Raw genomic sequence first — 21587 nt, 5'->3', positions numbered from 1 at the left:
ACAGACGTGTGTAGCCCTTTGATTGTTTTTAAATCCTTTTTCTCTTGTGTTATGCTTTCTTCCTATTGTTAAGATCAAACAATCCTTGGGTTTGAGAAAGCTGTCTGGTCTCCTATATTAATCACTAGTCACAAGCTCTCAAAAGGAAGACTTGCAGGTGCCAAATCCAGCAGGCCTGCTGGGTAAGTGCGGTTAAACCACAGGGTGCTATAGTCTAGGAGCCAATCTAAGAATGGGAGAAACATGGGGTTTCATCCTGAAAGGTGCAAGGGCACAGGGCCACCACCTGAAGGGATCCATTTGGAGAGAAACCAGGGAGGGGGCCAAAGGTTGCTGCTAGTCCTGTAACCATAACAGGGTTTTATTACATGGCAACTGTGCAAGTCTGAGAAGGAAATAATTACACAGTTACCAACCCCCAATATTATGTCTTAACTATTTCACAGTTACCTGCTTGATATCATCACATTACATCAGTTTCTTTTTACAGCACTGAACAACATAACCCTAAACAAATTTCCATTCCAGGTGTGGATCTGCAACATGATGTTATTCCCAAAATACTGGCAAATGTTTATACAACGAGAGTCCTGTAGCATTTTAAAGATTAACAAATTTAATTTCTGCAGGCATAACCTTTCATGGGCTGTAACTCACTTCATCAGATGTAAGGAATAGAAATCAGATATGAGGTACATATATACATCCAAGGGTAAGGAACAACAATGGGGAGGGTAGGTGTTAGCAAAGTCCATTCAGTTAGAGTAGATGAGGCCTAGTCACAACCATTGATTAGGAGGTGAGAACGTGTGGGCAGTGACAATTACTTCTTGTAATGAGACAATAATTCCCTATTTAGACCCAGTTTGATTGTGTCGAGTTTGCATATGAGTTCCAGCTCTGCAGTTTCTTGCTGAAGTCTGTTTTTGAAGTTTTTTTGTAGAAGTATGGCAACTTTCAAGTCAGCTACAGTGTGTCCTGGGAGACTGAAGTGCTCTCCTACTGGTTTATGGATGTTACCATTTTTCATGTCTGATTTGTGTCCATTTATCCTTTTGTGTAGCGACAGTCCAGTTTGGCCAATGTACATGGCAGAGGGGCAAATGTTTTTTACCAGGTATTAGGCAGCTCACCTCACTGCTGCACGTGGTCAATCTGGCTGGAGATGTGCTTGTCTACACAAAGAGTTAGTCTGTGGCAAGCCTACGGTGTGAATCTATGCTGCGCTAGCCTGTCATGCACAAACTCTCCATGTGGACCCTGCTGATATGCACTAACAGTTCCTTAATGTGCTTTGATCTAGTACCATTTCAAAGTGAGGTAGATCAAAGCACACTGAGGAATTGTTAGTGTGTCGATGCATGGCAGACTAGTGCAGTGTAGTCACACTGCAGCTTGCCACTGACTAACTTAATGTAAACAAGCCCTTGGTCGCTGTTGAAATGAATGTCTGGATATATCAACCAACACCCACAGCAATCTGTCTGAGAAACCCATGTAACGTCCATATAGTGATAAAAAGATATAAAGAGGGCTATTGCTTTGTTTATTTTCAATAAGCAGACTTTTAACTCATCCCACCCAAAGTTTTTTGTTGCAGTGGCCTAGAGAGGGTGCTGTAAGCTATTGCTTACTAGAGAATTGGCAGAGATCACTGTCCAAATTGTGTGTGTGAGGATGAAGCAAAGGCTGCTGCTGATTGAAATCAATTAATGTATTTTCTACAATCTGTGTTTTAACAATATATGATATTAACACGTGACCCAAGCCAGGAAAACATATTGTGTCCAGGATACCTCCAATCCTGGTTTCAAGGGCTTGAAATAACTATACTTGGCTGTCAGGAGGCTGTATGTTAAATCTGGGTGAACACAGAATTGGAACACTTTCAAACAATCTTCTTAGCTTGTAAGCCAATAGGGAGAAAAACAGAGAGCTACTACTTGGCAGTAGTATATATAAGTATGGAGAAGATAACAAAATACAATTCCCTGCATGAAAGAAGCTATGGCAATGGTGACTCTTATCTTGCCAGGTAAAATCTAGTTAGTTTAAAAATAGCCACTACAGATCTGATAGAAACGCTAGTGGATTTTAAATTCCTAGATCATGCATTTTATTTCTCTCAAGCAGTATTTTTTTAGATCCTCATTCTTTCTGTTTATATAAAGGCTATTTCCAGTGAAATGAAATCAGTGAGTGCCTGCAGTGTTTAGTGAAAACAATGGGAGTAGCAGGAGCTTAAGGCCTGCTCCGATGCCCATTGACATTAATGGAACTCTTTTCCACTGATTTCAGTGGTAATGAGATTGGATCCTTATTAGTGCCTCACAGTATCAGGCCCAAGCTCACTACTGCAGTTGTTCAGCAGGCTGCAGTTCAGATGGGCAGTTGAATCTAATCCAACTGCAGGCAGGAGATCATGAATTTATTACAATATACTATTGCTTGAAACTCTTTGCCTAAAGAGCAAAACTGAGTTCACTTAGTAGTGTTCTGTTCAACCATTAAATACACAGGGTACTAAATCCTCAGCACGCTGTTATTTTTTGAGTGCTGAAAGCGCAAGCCACCCTGTACAAGACTTTGCCCCACAGACATTACAATTTAAATAGACAATTCAAAACATACTGGATTACCAGAGGAAGGTGTTGGCACTTGAGTATTTTTTTTTTTATGTGGATGTGATGGTCTTCTTTACGTGGGTGATAGGATCTTTTGTTGATAGGGGCATTTGTGGGAGAAATAAGTTGAGACAGGTTTTGAGAGAGGAGAGGTGAAGGTATCTGGCATACTGGGGTAGGGAGAGAATTCAGGGTGCAGAGGTTGGCTTAGGATATTGTTTAGAATTAGATACCGAATACTGTTACAAACCAAAACCTGGGGATGTGCAAAAGCTGTACATTAGCGCATGCGTTGAAGGATAATGGCAGTGGCCTACCAGGGGTCTCTGGTGCCCAGGGCCCAATACTTGCATTTGCAATACCTCCTGTCAGTGGTAATGCCCCACAGTGGGGGTGGGGGAGGGAGCGGGAAATGGGCCTGCAGACACCCCCCACTTCAGGGTGCTGCCACCAATGGGGGGAGGGACAAATACAAGTATGAAGGGGCTACCCACTTGTGTGTGGGGGGAGGTGGAGGAGGGGGGACATGATGGGCTCTGCCCAGCAGCCCCACCTTTGGCTGCCTGACTCTGCACGGCCGGGATCCCTGTGGCTCCCTCCTTGTGCCCAGTGTGCGGGCGGAGAGGGCAGGTCAGTGCAGCCGCTGGGGATGTCAGTGGGGGGCGGCTCCAAGGAGGAGGGCCTGGCCAGCACCCAGAGGCATGGGCCCGGCCCCCCCACCCTTCGGCACCCCCCTGGACAATGGGGTTGCAGCGGCAAATTGAAGATATACTAGGAAAACAATGGAGTTACACACCCACATCACAACAGATGTAATTTGGCCTGTAGAATCTCTACTGCTGATGATGTATGAGAAGGACATTTGACTCTTAGAGGTCAGGATGCATTTGTGGCACTGGCCGTTAGTTCAAACCATTTTTACTTACAACCTAAGCAAAAGGGCATATGGAAATTAGTGAAACACAGTGAATACTGAAACCTTGCCGTAACATTTTTCAGAGTCACTTTTCAGGGAAGAAATGCACTTTATAGGCAATTTCCATATTTTCATAAAAGTGAAACTAGACTCGTGTATGGTTAAGATGTACTTCATTTAATCATTTCTCTCACACAAAGATTTATTCTATACTAAATTATCCAAAAAAGGATTTGCCAATAGGCCACCCTATTATGAAATTCAAAATTGAATAGAGCAATGATTTGATTACATCATAGCTAACTAGGTGTTGGCAGATGGGACCTTTCCTAAAGTGAGAGAAGAAAGTTATCTAATAGAAAAATATATTTACAAACTGAATGTGCAACACAGACAATTTGCTTTTATTACACACACCCCAAAGATCAGACCGTTTTGCTACACCTTTAATTTTCACATTGGTCAATTCAGTAAGTTTTGTGATCATTAGTTTAACATGTATTAAAAAAACAAGCAAACAGCATTTAAAAAAACTAGTTATATATGGTATAGTAGAAAACAAAAAGATATCTTTTGACATACAGAGCATAACATTACAAAAGAAAAACGCAATACAACGTGGACATTTCTGAATATTTTATAAACATATTTTTAAAGCAAAATCCATTTTCCTATTATAGACATTGGCCCGAATTTAATCATGGCATAAGTGGGGGGCAGGGCGGGGAGGCGGGAACTCCCAGTGAAACCAATGGAAATTGCACTGCTTATGTGAGGCATTAATTTGGCCCTTGATTTCTAGATTTGTTTTTAATACACTAACCATTTACCCCTATGATTTAAAAATATTCATAATTACAAAGTGAAAAGATGAGCATAGTTATATTTATGAAGACAGGTCTTCAGTCAAAACTAAGAACAGTAAGAGCAAACCATATATGGCTATATTCTATATAACATCTTTTTGCTAGTGAGAATGTAACAATAGAGCAGCTAAAATTATATTAAAATATGGATGTGTTTATAGTGGTGATTATGTGATCCAGCCTTTCAAAAGTCTGATGATTTACCCATCATTCTCCCCTCTAAAAAAGTAGTATTGGAATGCAGTGCAGCTAAAATAATCTGCAGCAAAGTGTGGGAATTTCCAAAATATTTGCAATTAGAGTGCATTTGTACATCTTGTAATTATTCTGTCTATGCAAAGTGAGTGCAAAATACTATTTAATTTGTAACATTTCTCATCCACTTTGCAAAAATGATTACACCAGGTATTTAAGCTTCTAGATTTCATTAGATGTCTTTGTGGATCTGGACCTAAATTTCCAAACTATCATAAAAATATTAAAACACAATTTTGTTGTATTTATTAAACACATAACAAAGGAACTTGTTAGCACATTAACTGTCTAAAGCTTTGGGCATGATCCTGAAAAGTGTTGAGCACCTGAAACAAGCATTTAGGAACACTCAGCTCCTCCCAAGAGCCTACCCACTACTTGTACTGGACACAGGAAATGTAAGCATTTATGTGCAATAATGTCTGTTAGCTAAAAATCAGTAGCCTTTCCAAAGCTAATTTATTATTTTTAAGGTTTGGAGAGTTAAGGGGCTCAACTCCATTGACATCAGTGGAATTGTGCCCACTTATCCCAGTGGCGACTTTGGACCCCGGTTTCTAAACGGAGGCACTCCTGCATAAACTGTTGATGCTGCTTAACAAGAAGTAACACAAACAATGTTAAGCGCTATAGAATATCTGTAATATAGGAGAACAATGTATTACTTATGCCAATGGACAAACAGAAGTGATTGAATTCTGATATTTCTGTCTCCAACTTGTGCTTGACAGCATTCAAATCAGACCTGAATTAATTTAAAAATTAGTATGTCAGTGTTCACATTATGTCTACCAAATTAATGATTTATAAGTGACCATTTATACTACCGTATTTAGAAAAAACACTCACTTCATGTAGCGACAACAGTCCTCTCACACACACACGGCTACTCTCCTCATGGGCAGGGCCAGATATACACCTTATGCACCCCTAGGTACAGCATCTTCAGTGCCTCCCCCCCCAGCTGACCTACAGGTTTGCCACACGGGGGGTGGCGGGGGGACGATGGGGGAGAGAGGAGCTGTCCAGGCCAGCTCCACGCAAGTGGAGTGAGGGGCTGGGGTGACTGGCTCAGCCAGCTCCGGGTGGGGGGAATAAGCTCACCCCTGGGCTCTGGCTTCTGGCCTGGCCAGGGCCTCAGGGGCAAGAAGAGGATCAGGGTGGCGGGGCCCTGGGAGAGGAGGAGGAGCTGGAGGCAGGACCAGAGTTCCAGCGCTCGTACAGTGGCCCCCTGAGCATAGGCCCTTTTGGCCCGTGCAGTAATCCGTCAATGTTTAGGCGCCCCTAGGCACATGCCTACTGTGCCTAATTGGCTATCTGGCCCTGCTTATGGTCAGATGCTTATGGTCAGAAAGGGATATATCCAAGATATGATTGTTATATTTGACAGAGATGGATGGTACCTCTTCACTACCTGTTATTCTGAGACTTGGTCTCATATACTACTTAAAAGTAAAAGGGACATATGATCTTCTGATAGAATTTTAGTTCTTTGAAAAGTTATTTTAAACTGTTCAAAGTATCCTGACTTCACAAAGTTAATTAGGGAGACAAAGTTCCAGAAATGGGATTTCTGACATGCCAGAGCAATGTCGGTATTTCAGGCAGTTAGGAATATATTAGCATTATCACTGGTTAAATAATGGGGAGTACAGGGATATCCTTATCTTAAATCTTTAATATTCTTTTAAAAGCATATAAGATGAAGCACAGAACTAATACACCACCACATTGCTGGAAATGATAGAGCTGGAGGGCTAGAGGCCAATACACAATATTGACTACTTCCCTCCCCTCCTCCACACCTTTTACTATCAGAGTCCTGAATTCTGCAATAGTAAAATATATTGATGTATGAGCTAAACATCATTCTTTAGATCTTTGGGTCAGTGCTCACTACAGAATCAAGCCTTGAAATTATGCTTTGTTTTATTGTCTGTCAAACCTTGCTCACTTTCTGATGCACTTTTTCGTGTTAAATAATCAAGAGATAGATAAACATTCAGGGTAAAATGTTCAAAAGTGTCTACATCAATTAGGTGCCTAGGTCCTATTGAAAGTCAATGGGACTTAGGCGCCTGAATCACTAAGGCACTTTTGAAAATTTTACCTTCAGTGATTAGGGGTTTATTAACAACTTTGATTATTTAGAAAAGACAATGGTACTGTTATGGCTTTTTTCACTACTGTTGGAAGTACAAGGGCTCAAGTGCTACTCAGAGGGTTTCACAATTCAGGGTTTTCCTCATTCAAATAAGAATACACCAGTGGTCCAGATACTCTGATATCTTGCCTGTGATAGAGGAAAATACTAGATGTTTTAGAGGAGGAAAGTGTAAACTCTCCCCCCAAAAATTGCACTCTGGGCAGTGCAATACTATATACTTTTTTATCCTGACTTCTTTAGCATACAAGACAGTAATCATCTTGTACCTTGAAGCATGAGGATCTACAGCCCTTATACGTTTTTATCCTAGCCTGTGTGCCTGCATATGCTACCTTCTTTCCAATAACTAATTCCTCTTTGAATTTTTCTAAGCTATTTGTCCACGAGCATAGCCATTCACAAACCAACACCAAACCCACAACCACCAAACCTGGTGCATGTCTAAGTTTCATGTTTTTGCATGTAAAGTTCATAAAGCAGAGAAATACAGAATCTGTCTCTCAATTTCTGTCTATCATACGTTTAGTGCAAATTTGAATCCTTTTCTCACTGAAAGAAATAGATTGCTACAAAATATATTTAAAAATAATTTCAAACGGAGTTATTAACTGGGTTTACATTATCCCATTAAGTGTCATACACAACACAGACTGCAGGGAAATAAGTGAACAGCATTTTTGTAACAATATATGTTTCTGTTAATGATTATATTGATCTTATCAACTGTCCCTGGCCTCACCTTAGAATTGGACAGTATTCCTTTTGGAGCCAAATGACACCGCACACTCTAAATCTGAAGTCATTGTTGCACAAGAAGAGACACTTCCTCCCATGCACCATTAACGTTTTACCTTGATAGTATATCTAGAGCTAAATACTCTGTTGTAAACGGGTACAATTCCATTGACTGCAGTGGCATGATTTTAAGGGATATATTACTGAAAGCCTGAGCATTTCTTTTCTTTTCTGCCCCATCTCCTTATAAGAACAGCGACAGAAAATATAAAATATGTAACCAGTTCTATAGGTAGAGCGTGTTAGTGTCTTGACATTACTGGTGCAAGCAAACATTACAAACCAAAACCTGGGGATGTGTAAAAGCTATACATTAGGGCATGCACTGAAGTATGCCACATGACAGAAATACATAGTGCTATTGTTATATGTGCTATATGTTTTAGAAAAATTTCCACGTTACTTAATATTTGGCGAATAGTATGTCACATTTCCCAACAGTATGTCACATTACATGTGATCATGTAATGGAAGACTTTACTTTATTTGCAGCTTACTGTTATTCCCATAATTTGTTTGTTGATACCAGAACACTCTTATACATGAGCTCTTACATTGTTATTTCAGATTATTATGCCAAAACAGTGGATTTAAATTGTTCTAAGTCATTGTGCAGGTGACAGATTTAAAAGTAAAGGAATAGGATACTGAGCAGCACTCACTTAGAGTATAAAAATACCATCTATTCACAGCATGTTCACACTTCCAGTGTAAATAAAGATACCTTCACCCATCTTGGTCACCCAATTACACAAATGTGGTCTAAGATATTAATAATTGCAAATATCAGACATGCAAGCGTCCTTTATGTTTCCACAGATAGGAAAAGAGTGTTCTACGCACATGCCATATACAACTGTTTTAAAATGTCCATCATTTTTCTTTTCAAAGCCAAATTATTTCTAGGCACTAGTTTTCATTTCCGATTAAATACTAAAAAGATTAGAGTTTTAAAACATTTGTTTTTGAGTTATCGAAGCACCAAACAAGCATATTTGAAAAAAATTTTAACAATTGGAAAAACACTTAGGCCTGGTCTCACAATCAGATTCATGCAGGCAAACCCCAGATTTCAATAAGGCTCTGCAAAGGTGCGGGATCTGCCTGGATGGATCCGATTGCCGTCTCCGGGCCTTATTCTCCACATTCTGACAATTCAAAAAAAAAAGCTGAATACATTTTTAAAATTTTCAGAGTGGAAGTGAAACAAACATCTTCAACTCCTAAATGTACATTTTAAAAGAAATTTACAAATGACTGGCTTGTACTTAGTCTAATCATCTTAAGTGTTTGTAAAGCAAACTATTTTTCATCCCGAATACACAAAAATATGACGCCAAAAAGTATTCTTTGGTGTATCAGGGATGCCCCTGGTTTCTCCTTACTCTCTTCTGCCATCTCCACCAACATTCACTAGGATACTAAGCATGGAAAAAATGCCAACACAGGTTATGACATTCAGGACAGGAAACATTTGTTCTCAACATTTAGCATTTATCTTTGTTCATATTTAATTACGGTTCCTGCTTTCAGAAACTCCAAAATAATCTAAAGCCTGAAACATGTTTTAAAAACAACCCCAAAGCATGTGAAATGGATTGTGACCTTTCACATCTTCACTGTTAAAAATACTAATTTTATAACTGCTGGTAAAAAAAAAAAAAGTAATTAAAATCTTATTTTGTTTAAGAAAAAAAGAACACTAGTTAAACATGTAAAGATTTGGCTAGCATACTATATGCACAGTATTAATTTAAACCTTAGAACGAAAAGTCTACAGTAAGGAATATGCATATAAAAGAGAGCTTTAACTAGCAAGCAAAGAAAGATGGAAGGGAAGATCAAAATCCAGTACAGGATTTACCTGTAAGAACTATCAGTCAGTTAATTAATAATTTCAAGTAAAATGTGGGAGTAACCCTGGCTCATGGCACTAAACTCTGAGCCTTCTGAAACAACTGATCACCTATAACTCCCACTAACTTCAATATGAGTCTGAGGCACACATCAACTCTCAGAACAGGTTCTCTATTATTTATTTTTAAAAATTAATGTTCTATCCATGACAGTCACAGGTGAATTCCAGACCGGATTTCTGGACATTCCCCCTCTGCCTCTCACGGAGGCCCCACTTCAGCAAAGCACTTAAGTGTGCTCAAATGCCATGAAAATCAGTGGGCAGGATCCTTTCATCCATTAAGTGCACCCTGTAAGTGGTGAGAGTGAATTTAAACCAGCCAGAGAGTCTTCCTGTGTACAAGGAATCTCTACTGATGTAAAGCTGGCAGAAGTGGTGTAGACACCTCCTATATCAACTCTATCTCTGTCAAAGAAAAGGAGGGGGCTTTTTGGAATGGGCTGATAGGATGAGAGGGGGAAATTAGCTCCACTACATCTGATTCCCTGCTTCCGTTTAAAGAGCTTACATCAGTGGCAGAAGTTAGAGCAGCAGAGGTCCTACTCTATCTTCTGAGCTCGTTAAGTGGCCAGAGATCAGGAAGCTACAGCCAGCTTCCTGCATCTGCCATTGTCCACTGCGTCTGAGATGTGTTTTGATGGAGAGAAGAATCAGGGCCAATGAGACTTAAGCATGTGCTTAAATGCTTTGCTAAATCAGGGTCCTAGATTTTAGCCATTCTCTCTACAATCAGCATTTTGCATTTCTCCTTTTAAAAAAAATACAGTATACAGGGTATACTCATAGTGAAAAACATTTCACAGTAGAAAATGAAAAGGCATGTATGGCTAATATTTTCAGCAATGTGTTCTTTAGTCGTGCATGCAAAATGGATAACTGTACACACAATTTCCAGTTGCTCATTGCAGTCTGCATGCACATTTACATAGTCTGCGTGTGCAATTTACAAAAAGATTTTGAAAATTTAGACCTATATGTATTATGTGTGGTTTTTTGTTTCTTTGTATTATTCAAAAAAAAAAAAAAAAAAAAAAAAAAAAAAAAAATTTTTTTTTTTTTTTTAATAGATTTGAATTCTCAACATCAATAGAAAAGTTAGAGGTAAATCCCCATGTTTAATCTCAGATTCTTTTCTGGACATTAACATTTAAGAAGTTCAGTCATGTCAAGTGACAGTTTCTATTTTTTTAAAAAAAGTTATCAACTTGATAAAATTACAAAAAAAAAAAGTGCCAAACATAAAACTGGTGTTGCACACTTCCTGTGCTTTTAGAAGATTTAGTCATTTACTTTACAGGCTTTTCATATATTCTGATGGTGACTACAATTGTATGTGCAAAATGAATACTTTGTATTTACAATTATCCTTTTGAAAACACAATTAAGGTGCTAATTTTTAACAATTTACCCTTAAAGACCAAATCCTGCAGTTTCTACTTAGGCAAAACTTCCACTGAAGTCAATAATTCCTTGACACACAGTCCTATTCTAAAGAACTTGCTACCATGCATAGTACTTATTGTGAATAGTCTCCATATTCTTCAATAGTCATGGTAGTAAGCACTCTGCCCACTAGTCACAGCTACTCCACGGTAGTAAATGTTTGCAGGTTTGAGCTCTTAGTAAGGGTTCAATAAGGACTGTAATATTTGGCCCCAAATGATTAACATTCCCTATAAGCTAGAGTTGAATGGACAATTTGAGAAAAAAAAATCATGAAATGTTTTCCATTTTTTCAGCAGCTCTGTTATTAACTGTTTAGGTAACTCCTACTGCATTCATAAAGGTAATATATACTCTTCCCTGAAACAAATACTAAAATCACCTTGTTCTGTACACTCTGTAAATCACTGTAAACATCCAAATGTACATATATATGGCTATGATATAGTTAGAAAAGAGTAATGGAGTAATAACACTTTTTATTGCATTCTCAAGTACTGTTGAATATGGGTACTGTAGGCACACAACTACTTATCCCCTACTACAATCCTAAAGCTCATTCACCTGAGATCTGCATTTTGTAAAAATAAAGTTTTCTTTTTAGCTGCATATATTACAAAAGACTCAGTTTCAGCCCTGAACAGATGTGAAACTTTCACTGAATCTGGGGACAAGTGCTACAGGTGATCATATAAAAAAGGTACTGCTGAAATAGATGCATATTAAAAAGAAGCCATGAACCTTAGAGGTTTTAAAAATCTCCTTTTCCCCCTCCCATTTTCCCACATTGTAATAAAATTGTTTAAAACATTTGACACAGAAGACCTGCACAAAAAGCATGCTGTTAAAATCATGTACCCTCTAAGATACCCATCCTTGAAGAAATTAAGTATTTTAGAAGGACAGACTCCATGTAACTTGTAAAAGTATTTAATTTCAATCAGTTCTCATCATCCCGTCTGTAGTGAATAGTCTGTATTTCCTGAGCTAAGAACATGGCTAGCTCTTTAGTGCCTGCAGCAATCACTCGACATGACATGAGATCCAGAGGTCCCCCTAAGAACAAGAGGATAAAGAAGAATTGTGTTTAGATACACAAGTGGTGTGTGTTATATTATATACCCTTATTGTAGATACAGAGATTCAAAACCACTGAAACAATGTCACACAGCCATATTTGGGGGAAGAATACTCTGTTAAGGAATTCAAATTCAGAGATCTCTTGCAAAGTACAGTGTTCTAGAAACCATAGACTTATCAAACACCAAAGTACATAGCAGAAACAATTAATGTTTTCATTTGTTCAGTACACAAAAATAAATACAATATATTCCATTTCACTCTCTTAAACAAAACACCAGATGTTTTGTTTACAAAACTAGGGATAGTAAGGAATAAAATAGGACCAACATAACCAGTGTTTAGAGTTAAACATCCCCTACAACTGGCAACTGTTCTTTAACACATTGAGTCTTTCCACAGTTATGCACACTTCGGTCACCATGAGGCTTGACTATTAAAGAGCACTCTACTTGGGTGATGTGTGCTCTGGAAATTAATAAAATAATAATTCTTAGCATTTATGGTCCTTCTGTCTTCGAAGCACTGTATAAATATTAATATTCAGATAAGCACTCTTATCTCTCCCTGACAGCTTTCCCTTCCTAAGGACACTCATCTTTGCTGAAATCTGTTTAGGAGTATCAGTATATCCAATAATCTGTGCCAGGCCAGCTGTGTTCTTCAAATGTGACATTTTAACAGTGCTTACTTGAAGAGACAGACATTTATCCTGAGCACCTCTGACCTGGGAAAGCCCTACACTGGAAATGCAAAACAGTGATGAAACTAACCAGCCAGAGCCTAGGGGAGAATGGGCCAAACCTGAGACATTTCACTAGATTATCACTATAAGCAAAGGACCTGAATGGGGGTCAGAGGGAAAGAGAAAAGAATACAAAGATACTGAGGCTATAAATGCTGCCCATAAATGGCCACCCAGGGATAACTTTTTTTTAAAGTCATTCAAAACTGTGGGAAAACTGTACTCCTAGAAAGGACAATAAGATATAGGAAGAACCATCTGAGGACTCCTACTTCCACCAGGAGATGTAAGATGTCCACAGAAGCAATATCCTGATATAGGAAAAGAGTTTGTTAGCTGTATTTCTATTAGAATTTTTCTCTAATGACTGACTTATTGAAGTTGCATTGCTAGTGCCTTTGGATCAGACAGCTTCTCTCACCCTACTGCTTATGAGGTGCTGTAACTGTAACAGCAGGAGGGGAAATTAAAGCTCTCCCCAGTGCAAAGCAAATAGAAGCACCACCACGGTCCATCCCAAAATAACCTTGGACAGAGCCAAACTCCAAAATTTACTCTCAGAAAACTAGGCAGCCAAGAGGCAAAGGGATAGAAGAATCAGTGAGGCACTATAACCGCTTACTGATTAGTTATAGACACTCTAGCACCAAAAGGCCCTCTCTCATCCCACTGCCCACACAGATTGCCACAGTTCTCAGCTGACCAGTGACAGAAAATGCAGGTAGGAAGAAAACTTGAGTATTGGTTGCAGAAAACACAGGAAGACTGAGGAGCCAAGTATTTCTATAAACTCATCCTTCTTGAAAGGAGGCAAATAATTTACTTCTGCTCTCCTCTACCAAGCAGGCAGCAGAGTCATACCTTATAGAACTTTTCCAGACTGTAAATTCCTAGATATACTCAGATGTCTCCACTCAATCCCAGAACACAGCACTTCTCACTGCATGGAATTACATCCCAAAGATCACCCATGTCTAGAATACCCTCAGAGGCCATCAAGAACAAGAAGTTAAGAAGACAACTAGAAACAGAATTCCCAAGAATTCTGTCTGTTCACACCGGTAGTAATTATAGAAGACTGACACAACCACAAGAAGGGCTGTCCCCTGCGATTCTTCCCCCTGCTATTCTTGGATAGTAAAGAAAAGAGAACACCGGGAACCCTGGCAACAGGCTGTTAACATCTATTTTCGAGGGGACTCTACCATCCACTCCCAAACATGCTATAGTCCAACCAGAATTAAAAAACTGTCACTCAGTTTCAGAGAACTCGGAAGCTACTGCTCAGCATCTAAGCTCCCTTTTCTAAATGGACTAAGAGAGAGCTGGCATAAAGGCATCTTCAGCTCCACTTATCTGCCAGAATAATGGATCCCTCTAACTGAGGATTTAGGACAGGGAGTATAATACTGAGACAGCATTTGTTGCTCTAGTGGATTACCTTCTCATTCTACTGGACCTGTCTGAGGCATTTGATACTACTGATAAATATACCTGTCTTGCCTCCAAGAGCTGAAGGAATGAAGAGAAATGTGTTGAACTGGCTTAGATCCCTCCTCTCAGAACAAAGCCAGAGGATCATTATGAGTAACTGTTCCTCTATCTCCTAATCCCTCACCTGCAAGCCCAACAAAGCTTAATTCTTCTCCCATGTTATTCAGCATGAGTAAACACTGGGAGCACTGGCGAGATAACAGACTGAAATGCAGGCAACACCCAACTTCATAGTTCCTTTACATCAAGCATAAAGAGCACTATCTACCAGCTTTCTGAATATCTAGCTGAAATTACCTTCTGGATGAAGAGCAGATGGCAAAAACGGAACCCAGAAAAGACTCAGATGATGCTGGTAGGAAGACAGAACTGCTCTGTAGAACTAGTCTTCTCTATAACACCCCCACTTTCAAGAATGTCCACTCTCATGTTGGTCCTTGGCCTTGCAGCTCTTATAGTGCTGGTAGGAAAAGACCACCACCTTCCACCTCCAACTGGACAGAGAATCATGCCCCAGTCTATCAGCCCCAGACTTGACCATACTGATCCTCCACTTTCAGAGCTAAAGGAAAAACTCAATTATTCATCTTAGTTTTCCCTCAATTTCTTCTCCCATACACACATAAAACCCCCTCCCTTCCCACCCATATACAAATCAAGCCTTTTCTCCTGCCGGCTGGGAAGGAAGAGATAATTATTTCTGTTTCAAATAGCTGGGAGATACACTACTGCAACGAGGATCATGTAAGCACATAGGTAGATTAGACAGAGAGGGGAAGCGAAAAAAAGGAATACAACCCAAACTAGAAAAGCTAAACATCTGAACATTTATCTGTCTTACCCCTCAGAGGCTATGAAAGAAAGGTGATTGAAAAAAATCGAGTGCGAGTGACAATTATTTAGATTGCAGTAGTGCCCACTATGTGCACACAAACAAACACAAAGACACAGTCCACTTCTAAAGTGTATACTTTACTCACCTGAAGTATCTATCACAATACCACCTGCTTCTCTAATAATGACAGTAGCTGCTGCCAAGTCCCAGCAGTGTAAACCAAATTGGTAATATGCATCTGCAGCACCAGATGCTAGATGGCATAGAGCCAAGGTAGCACTTCCGATTACACGAATCCTAGAAGCAAAGAGGAGGAGAAGTATAAAAGAAAGAAAGAATTTCAACCCAGGTATTTATTAAAAAGGTAAAATATGCATAATTTGTTTTAAGTAAAATAACATTCTGCTTGGACTTTAAGAAAGTTGAGAATGTTTATGATTTTTAACATACTAAGGGAAATCTTTCTTAAAAACCTTACCCGTGTACTTGGGCTTTCAGTAAGCTCTCCATATTACTGAGGAACAATTTCAAAGTCTCAGGGTCACGTTTTGGACCAATTTCTGTTAAGATCAAGGCCTTCGACTTATCTGTAATGTAGACAGTTGTTTCCATTAACTCAATAGCCTTTCAAAGTAGGTCTTGGCAATATCGCCACATTCAACATGAATGGGCTATTCACAGCAAAACCATTTCTCATGCACACAAAAATTGTTCCTCCTTTTTTCATATTCTTTCACAGTATGAGAAACTGCCTTTGTCTAAATGACTGTAACATGACTAAATTGTTCATACAACTGGGTTATCTAAAAACACTTGTTTGGTAAAAGAAGGGAAGGAGGAATAAAAACAAAACTGCGGTTTTTATATGTTTCCTCTGTTCCCATTGAAATGTTCCTTCATTGACTAGTCAGTCTTTGGTGACCTCACAAACTTTAGCAGTCAGCTAAAAATAACTGACCTAGTATCTATGCATTCCACTGTAAATTAATTGTATTTGAAAGGAGAATGGTTCCTGAACAGGGAACTTTGATTAAAATATGAATGGTCTTATCTAAGAGGTCAGACAAAGCTAGGTGTATGACAAGTAAAGATCAATTAAAAATATCCATGAAAACCTCCATTTATCTCGCAATAACTACCTCCTTTTTCATTCAGACATTGGAAAGACTACAGAAGTCAAACCTGCAAGTATCAATATTTTTACCAGTTATTCTATATGGAATATTCAATACATGATTTACTAATGAGATTATTATTAACACCATGCATTCACACCAAGTACACCATAACAAAAAATAATTATTCTATGGAACTGTGAAAATGATTAAACGTGTTCCTGATTAATAAACAAGCATTTCCTAATTCTTATTCAAAGTTACGCTCATTTAGGAATTGGAATTAAAGACTGAAGCACTTTAAGCAAGGTTGGGTCTTAACTCATAGGAAGGAGTTGAACTTAGGGAAGAGACCATTAGGCCAAAAGACACAGGGTGGCTGCAGAAATGCAAACTAAAGGAGAGAGCAGACCAGAACAAGTTCTCCACCTTGAGGAGGAGAAGAGAAACAGGAAGGGTTGGTAGAAAAAATGATAGTGAGCTGGGTAAGTAAATGTGGAAAGAAAAGAGACAAGGAACCAACATTTTTGAGTGTGGAAGGGGGCAGAATGGAGACACCCCCCCCCCCCCCAAAAAAAAAAAAAAAAAAATTATCACATAATTTATGGTATCAACACTCTTAAGGCCAGGCCTGACTTTAAGCTGTGACGTTTGTCAAAGATAATTTTACATTCCTGAAATCCTCCTTCATTACAATTGTTTAAATTTGTTATAAGTGGTGGATGTCCCAGTCCATAGCTCTGTTTTCTTACTGTGACATAACCTCTAAAATTTCATGTCATCACCAAAATACGATTCTCTTAGTTCTGAATTGTTAAATGCTGAACATACCTAGCATTAATCTAATTTTATACTGTACATCAACATTTTCCGTAGGAAGTTAATTTCCTGAAACAAATACATGAGGTAACATGGCAGCCTAACAAGGTACTGCATAGGGACATAGATGCAGGGCTACTTGGAAGCTGCAAATTCCAGAAGCCAGTACAAGGAGAAACATCTTGTACTCCAGAGGTGGTTCATTCTATTGAAGTCGAAGTCCTGATTGGACAAGAACAACCGTAAATGGGTTACATTTAAACACCATACAAAAATCAATAAAAATATTCTCCATTTTCCCTGCTAAAAATCCCCCACACAAATGAGTGCATCTCAGAATAGAAAAAATTATAAAGTATCGTGAACTATTAGGGAGCTGACTGTCCCCTTACGTTCTGGACTCCCACAGTAGCAGAAAGTCCACAGGGAATGGGGGCAAAGTGATGCAAGTCTTCCACAAACCTCGCTCAGCTGGGGGCCTAGGACCATTTGGTCATAAAAGTGAATGGGGCCAGTTTATGAGGGATGTAGGGCAGCTGGGAGATGCCCTGATTCCATAATCCTCCCAGGCAGTCTCTGCCAAGGGGGTTCCTGTGGAACATGGACTGGATTTTAGAACTTCCATTCCCTGGCAGAACACCCATGGAAGAGTGGCTAGGGTAGGACCAGAGAGACCTACTCAGGGGTAAGTGTCCTCCTGCAGACACAGCTGCTCCTATCAGGGAGGAGTGTACCATTTGCACTCTCTTTCTCCAGACAGAGTAAATCTGGCCCACTAAAGACTGGTTCAAACCACAAAGTCTGGATCTGGATCCAAATTTTCCCAATGGTCAGGGAAGTTCTGGTCATCCACATTTGGCCTGGACCCGTATCTAATCTGTACATTAAATTGCTTGAATTTACTATGATTTCAACCTGCATCAAAACCACTTGTCTACTGTAATTTTTATCATTTCTGTGATATAAAGATACTGCTCTGCAACAACTGCTGGCTTCTGTCTGCTAATTAATGATGTCTTCTCTTCTGCCTTGGATTTGTTAAAAGAAAACTTCTGATCTTTGTGTGTATTTGATCGATCTTAACTATTATAACTCGGCAAATGTGGAGTCACCTTATTAGGTTTATAGTAATAAATCCCAATACAGTATGGACTAAATGTTACTAACCAACTGTATGATGAAACATACCTCTCACATGCATAACAGCAAGTTGTTTTTAAAAAAGTGTAAAGTATGTACCGATTAATTCCATTTACTACTGGCATATTTGTTTACAAACAAGATGGAGAATATGGCACCATTAATTCATCTGAAAATGTGTGTATGACAGATGCCATAATACTCTGGGCCTGATTCACCATTCCAGTTGTACTTTATATCCCAGAAGTTACACCAGTGTACAGCTGGCATGGTACAATTGTGAATTTCATCCAATTTCTTTATCTGAAAAAAGTGATTATGGATCAATACTGATCAAGCTGTGTGGGAACTGCAAAATATTTTAGGACCATTTAATGCTAATTCACATAAAGCTGTATATTTTAAACAGAAGTGCAGGAACATCTTTATGTTTCCAGGAAAAAGAGTTATAATTCAGGAGAGGTACTTTAAATCAGGATAATGATTTCCATTTAGGATTAGCAGCAACTCTGAAATTCAACGTATTCCTTTTAGAATTCTAACAAAAATCTAGACCAACCTGTCTCTTTTGATACCTGAAGCCTTTTTTCATTACAAAATGCCCCTTGACCTCTTCTACCAGTGTATAATCGTTCTTCAGTGCAATGGTAAATTACACCAAATTCAAGCTTTAAGATTTTGAAAAGAAAAGAAATAAATGCAACTCAAATTACTCATCACAAGTATAAACAACTACTAAGATCAATTAGCATATATAACCAAAGATTATGCCACTGTTAATAAATAATGTTACTGCTATGCTGAAGTTTTAGACACATGACATACAAAATTCAGTTTAGAAAGAGATGTTAATTCCATCTGTTCACAGTCTTCTGTGCAGTCTTAGCTACAGTTTATTTGTATGCACATTATTAGAATGGATTAAAGTTACTCTGAAATTCAATTCAAGAGTTACTGAGAATATGTAAATCCCCCATGGCCAGATTCTGAACACTTTACTCTCATTAGTGTGCAGTTACTCACATGAGTAGGCCCACTGACTTCAATGGGGCTATCAATATTGCCAACCTCAAGCATCTCAAATTCATGAGTCAGGCCTCCAAAATGCATGAGATTGTCTTACATATCATGCAATTTAAAAAACAAAACAAAACCGTTTGCATGTCTTAATACATTTCACTTGCCTTCTAGCTTTTGAGCACTCAAGTTGTTTTGGGTTTTTTTTGAGTTTTTCTCTGCAATCATGAAGGCTAGAAGCGAACTGGTATTTTAAACGAAAGCTGAGATTCTCATGAAATCAGCTGACTCCAGGAGCTGGAGCTTGAAGAAAAACACCAAATATCACAAGACTCATGATAAAATCATGAGAGCTGGCAACACTGGACGCACCTTCTTACCAGTAGGAATAAGGAATTCACAATTTTAGTTTTACTAATCCAGGCCCAAAGTACCTAATATTTTGCATAATTATAGTACCTTCCATTGGGAAGATCTTAAAACACTTTACAGACTTTAATGAATCAATCCTCACACCACTACTGTGACATAAAATATTATCTACATTTTATTCATAGGGAAAACAGACATAGAGAAGTTAAGTGACTTGCCCAAGGTCACAGAAGAAATCTGTGGAAGAGCCAGTAATAGGACTCAGATCTTCTAGATTTCCAGTCCCATGCTGAAACCATGACCCATGTTACGTGGGTGACCATCTTTCACCCAATAGTCCTCAAAGATAGCTCAAAGAAAATGGGTTTTTCTTGCTCTTCATCCTGAGATCCCATCTAAACCAAGCTGGAGTCAGACTTTTCTTGGTTCTGGGTCCTTATGTATGGAACTCTAGGTCTTAAGATATCCACAAGAATCTCTCTTTAGCAGTATTCAGTGCTTGATGCTAGATCTTTCTATTCAGGTCAGTTCTCATTGCCCATTTTGGTTCCTTTATTGAGTTATATTTTTTCCTTTTGCCTGTTTTTTTAATTAGAATGGATGGTGAAGTTTAATATTATTGTTTATTTTTGTTTTAGTTTAATTTAGTTTACAAAATCCCATAACCAGCATATAAAGCATGGTGAGCGCTACAGAAAAACAAATGAATGCTAAAGAAAGCTGTTTTGTAATTATACGCAATATTTAAAAGCATCTGGGAAGGAATAATCTTTGGAATGGCACTAAAGTGCTTCTCTGCAGTTTCTATGTTTTTTAAAGGCAGGCTGAAGTCAATCTAGACACCAAAGGGAGTTGCTAATCTTCATCACATCTGAAAATTAGGCCACTGCTGAATTTGCCTGATGCTGCATTCCTTGAACACACAAGATTCCTGTTGGCTTCAGTGGGAGGTAACGGCATGTCAATGCATGTAAATGCAAAGGCCCAAAGAGGCATATTACAATGGTGTGAATAACTACTTAAAAATAGCTAACTTTTATTTTATAAATCAAACTGTAAAATGAGAGTAGCTGGACAAGCCCCTCCAAAATGAATTGCTAGAACTAGGAAATTTTAAAAGAACAGTTTTCCCATGCACTAAGGCCAGATTCTTTGGTTTTCTATGAACAGGCTCTTACGAAGGTACATGGAATAATATCAAATTTACTGCTACTTAAACATACAAAGGCAGATTAAGGGAACCCAAATCGTAACACTGTACATATCACAGAAAGTAATCCTATGGTATACTGTATGTCACAACTGTCTGAGAGTCATAGAGATTGCTAACAGCCTTAAAGCAACAGGAATCAGCATAAACAACAAGAGAACACTAGAAGATAAATACAGAAATGCTAAATCACAAATTAAACGTAACTTATTAGTGTCTGAATTTATTAACTCTTACATCAGTTGTCCCTTTAAAAATCACATAAATCCAATTTGTATGGGACTATGCAGGGGTAAAGGTTTGAAGATTAGGGTGTTATATTGGTGTGGTAAGAGCAAACAAATTTCAATATCATAGAAAGAGCCTTGGTATTAATTTTTTTTAGTTCCGCATGGCTCTGAGGTTTGTAGCTGGATCTCAGGTTACCAACCCACAGAACATAATTTATACCTCTTGGTTAACAGCAAATCCAATGCTAACTGCCACTGTTGGAAACCTGTGAAAAATAAAAAAATAAAGTACTATTCATGAATAATCTCTCTAAACATGCAAATTCCATAACTTCCAACAGAAGCAACAGAAGCCAGAGAAAGCACTGTAATTTTACTCATCTAAAAACTTCATCTTCATCATACCTTCCCTCTTTTCCCACCCAAGACAGTCCCTTCTACTTTCTCAATTCTTTAAAAAAAATTCTAAATTAACATTCTGAAAAGTTTAAAAATAAATTTATGAAAACACAAGTAGGTTTCGTGTATTAAACATATATTTGAAAT

The 21587-nt window shown here is 38.5% G+C and overlaps 1 protein-coding gene across 1 annotated transcript in view; it reads right to left on the bottom strand.

Moving 5' to 3' along the window:
• Positions 1 to 6321: 6321 nt before the first annotated feature.
• The window catches only part of IMPA2 (inositol monophosphatase 2), a 29443-nt gene continuing 14177 nt past the window's right edge, over positions 6322 to 21587 (bottom strand). Inside the window, exons 4-8 of the mRNA XM_067547983.1 lie at positions 21262 to 21307; positions 18772 to 18880; positions 15617 to 15725; positions 15284 to 15435; positions 6322 to 12040 (exon numbers count right to left, since the gene is read on the bottom strand). Coding sequence (XP_067404084.1) covers positions 11925 to 12040; positions 15284 to 15435; positions 15617 to 15725; positions 18772 to 18880; positions 21262 to 21307 — 532 coding nt within the window. The 3' untranslated portion in view covers positions 6322 to 11924. The remainder of the gene's footprint in view (positions 12041 to 15283; positions 15436 to 15616; positions 15726 to 18771; positions 18881 to 21261; positions 21308 to 21587) is intronic.

Source organism: Emydura macquarii, unplaced genomic scaffold, assembly GCF_026122565.2.
Source record: "Emydura macquarii macquarii isolate MOO-44397 ecotype Brisbane River unplaced genomic scaffold, CSIRO-AGI_Emac_v2 contig_212, whole genome shotgun sequence".
Lineage (NCBI taxonomy): Eukaryota > Metazoa > Chordata > Testudines > Chelidae > Emydura > Emydura macquarii.
The sequence above is the reverse complement of the archived record's forward strand: the minus strand, read 5'-3'. Positions and strand labels throughout refer to the sequence as shown.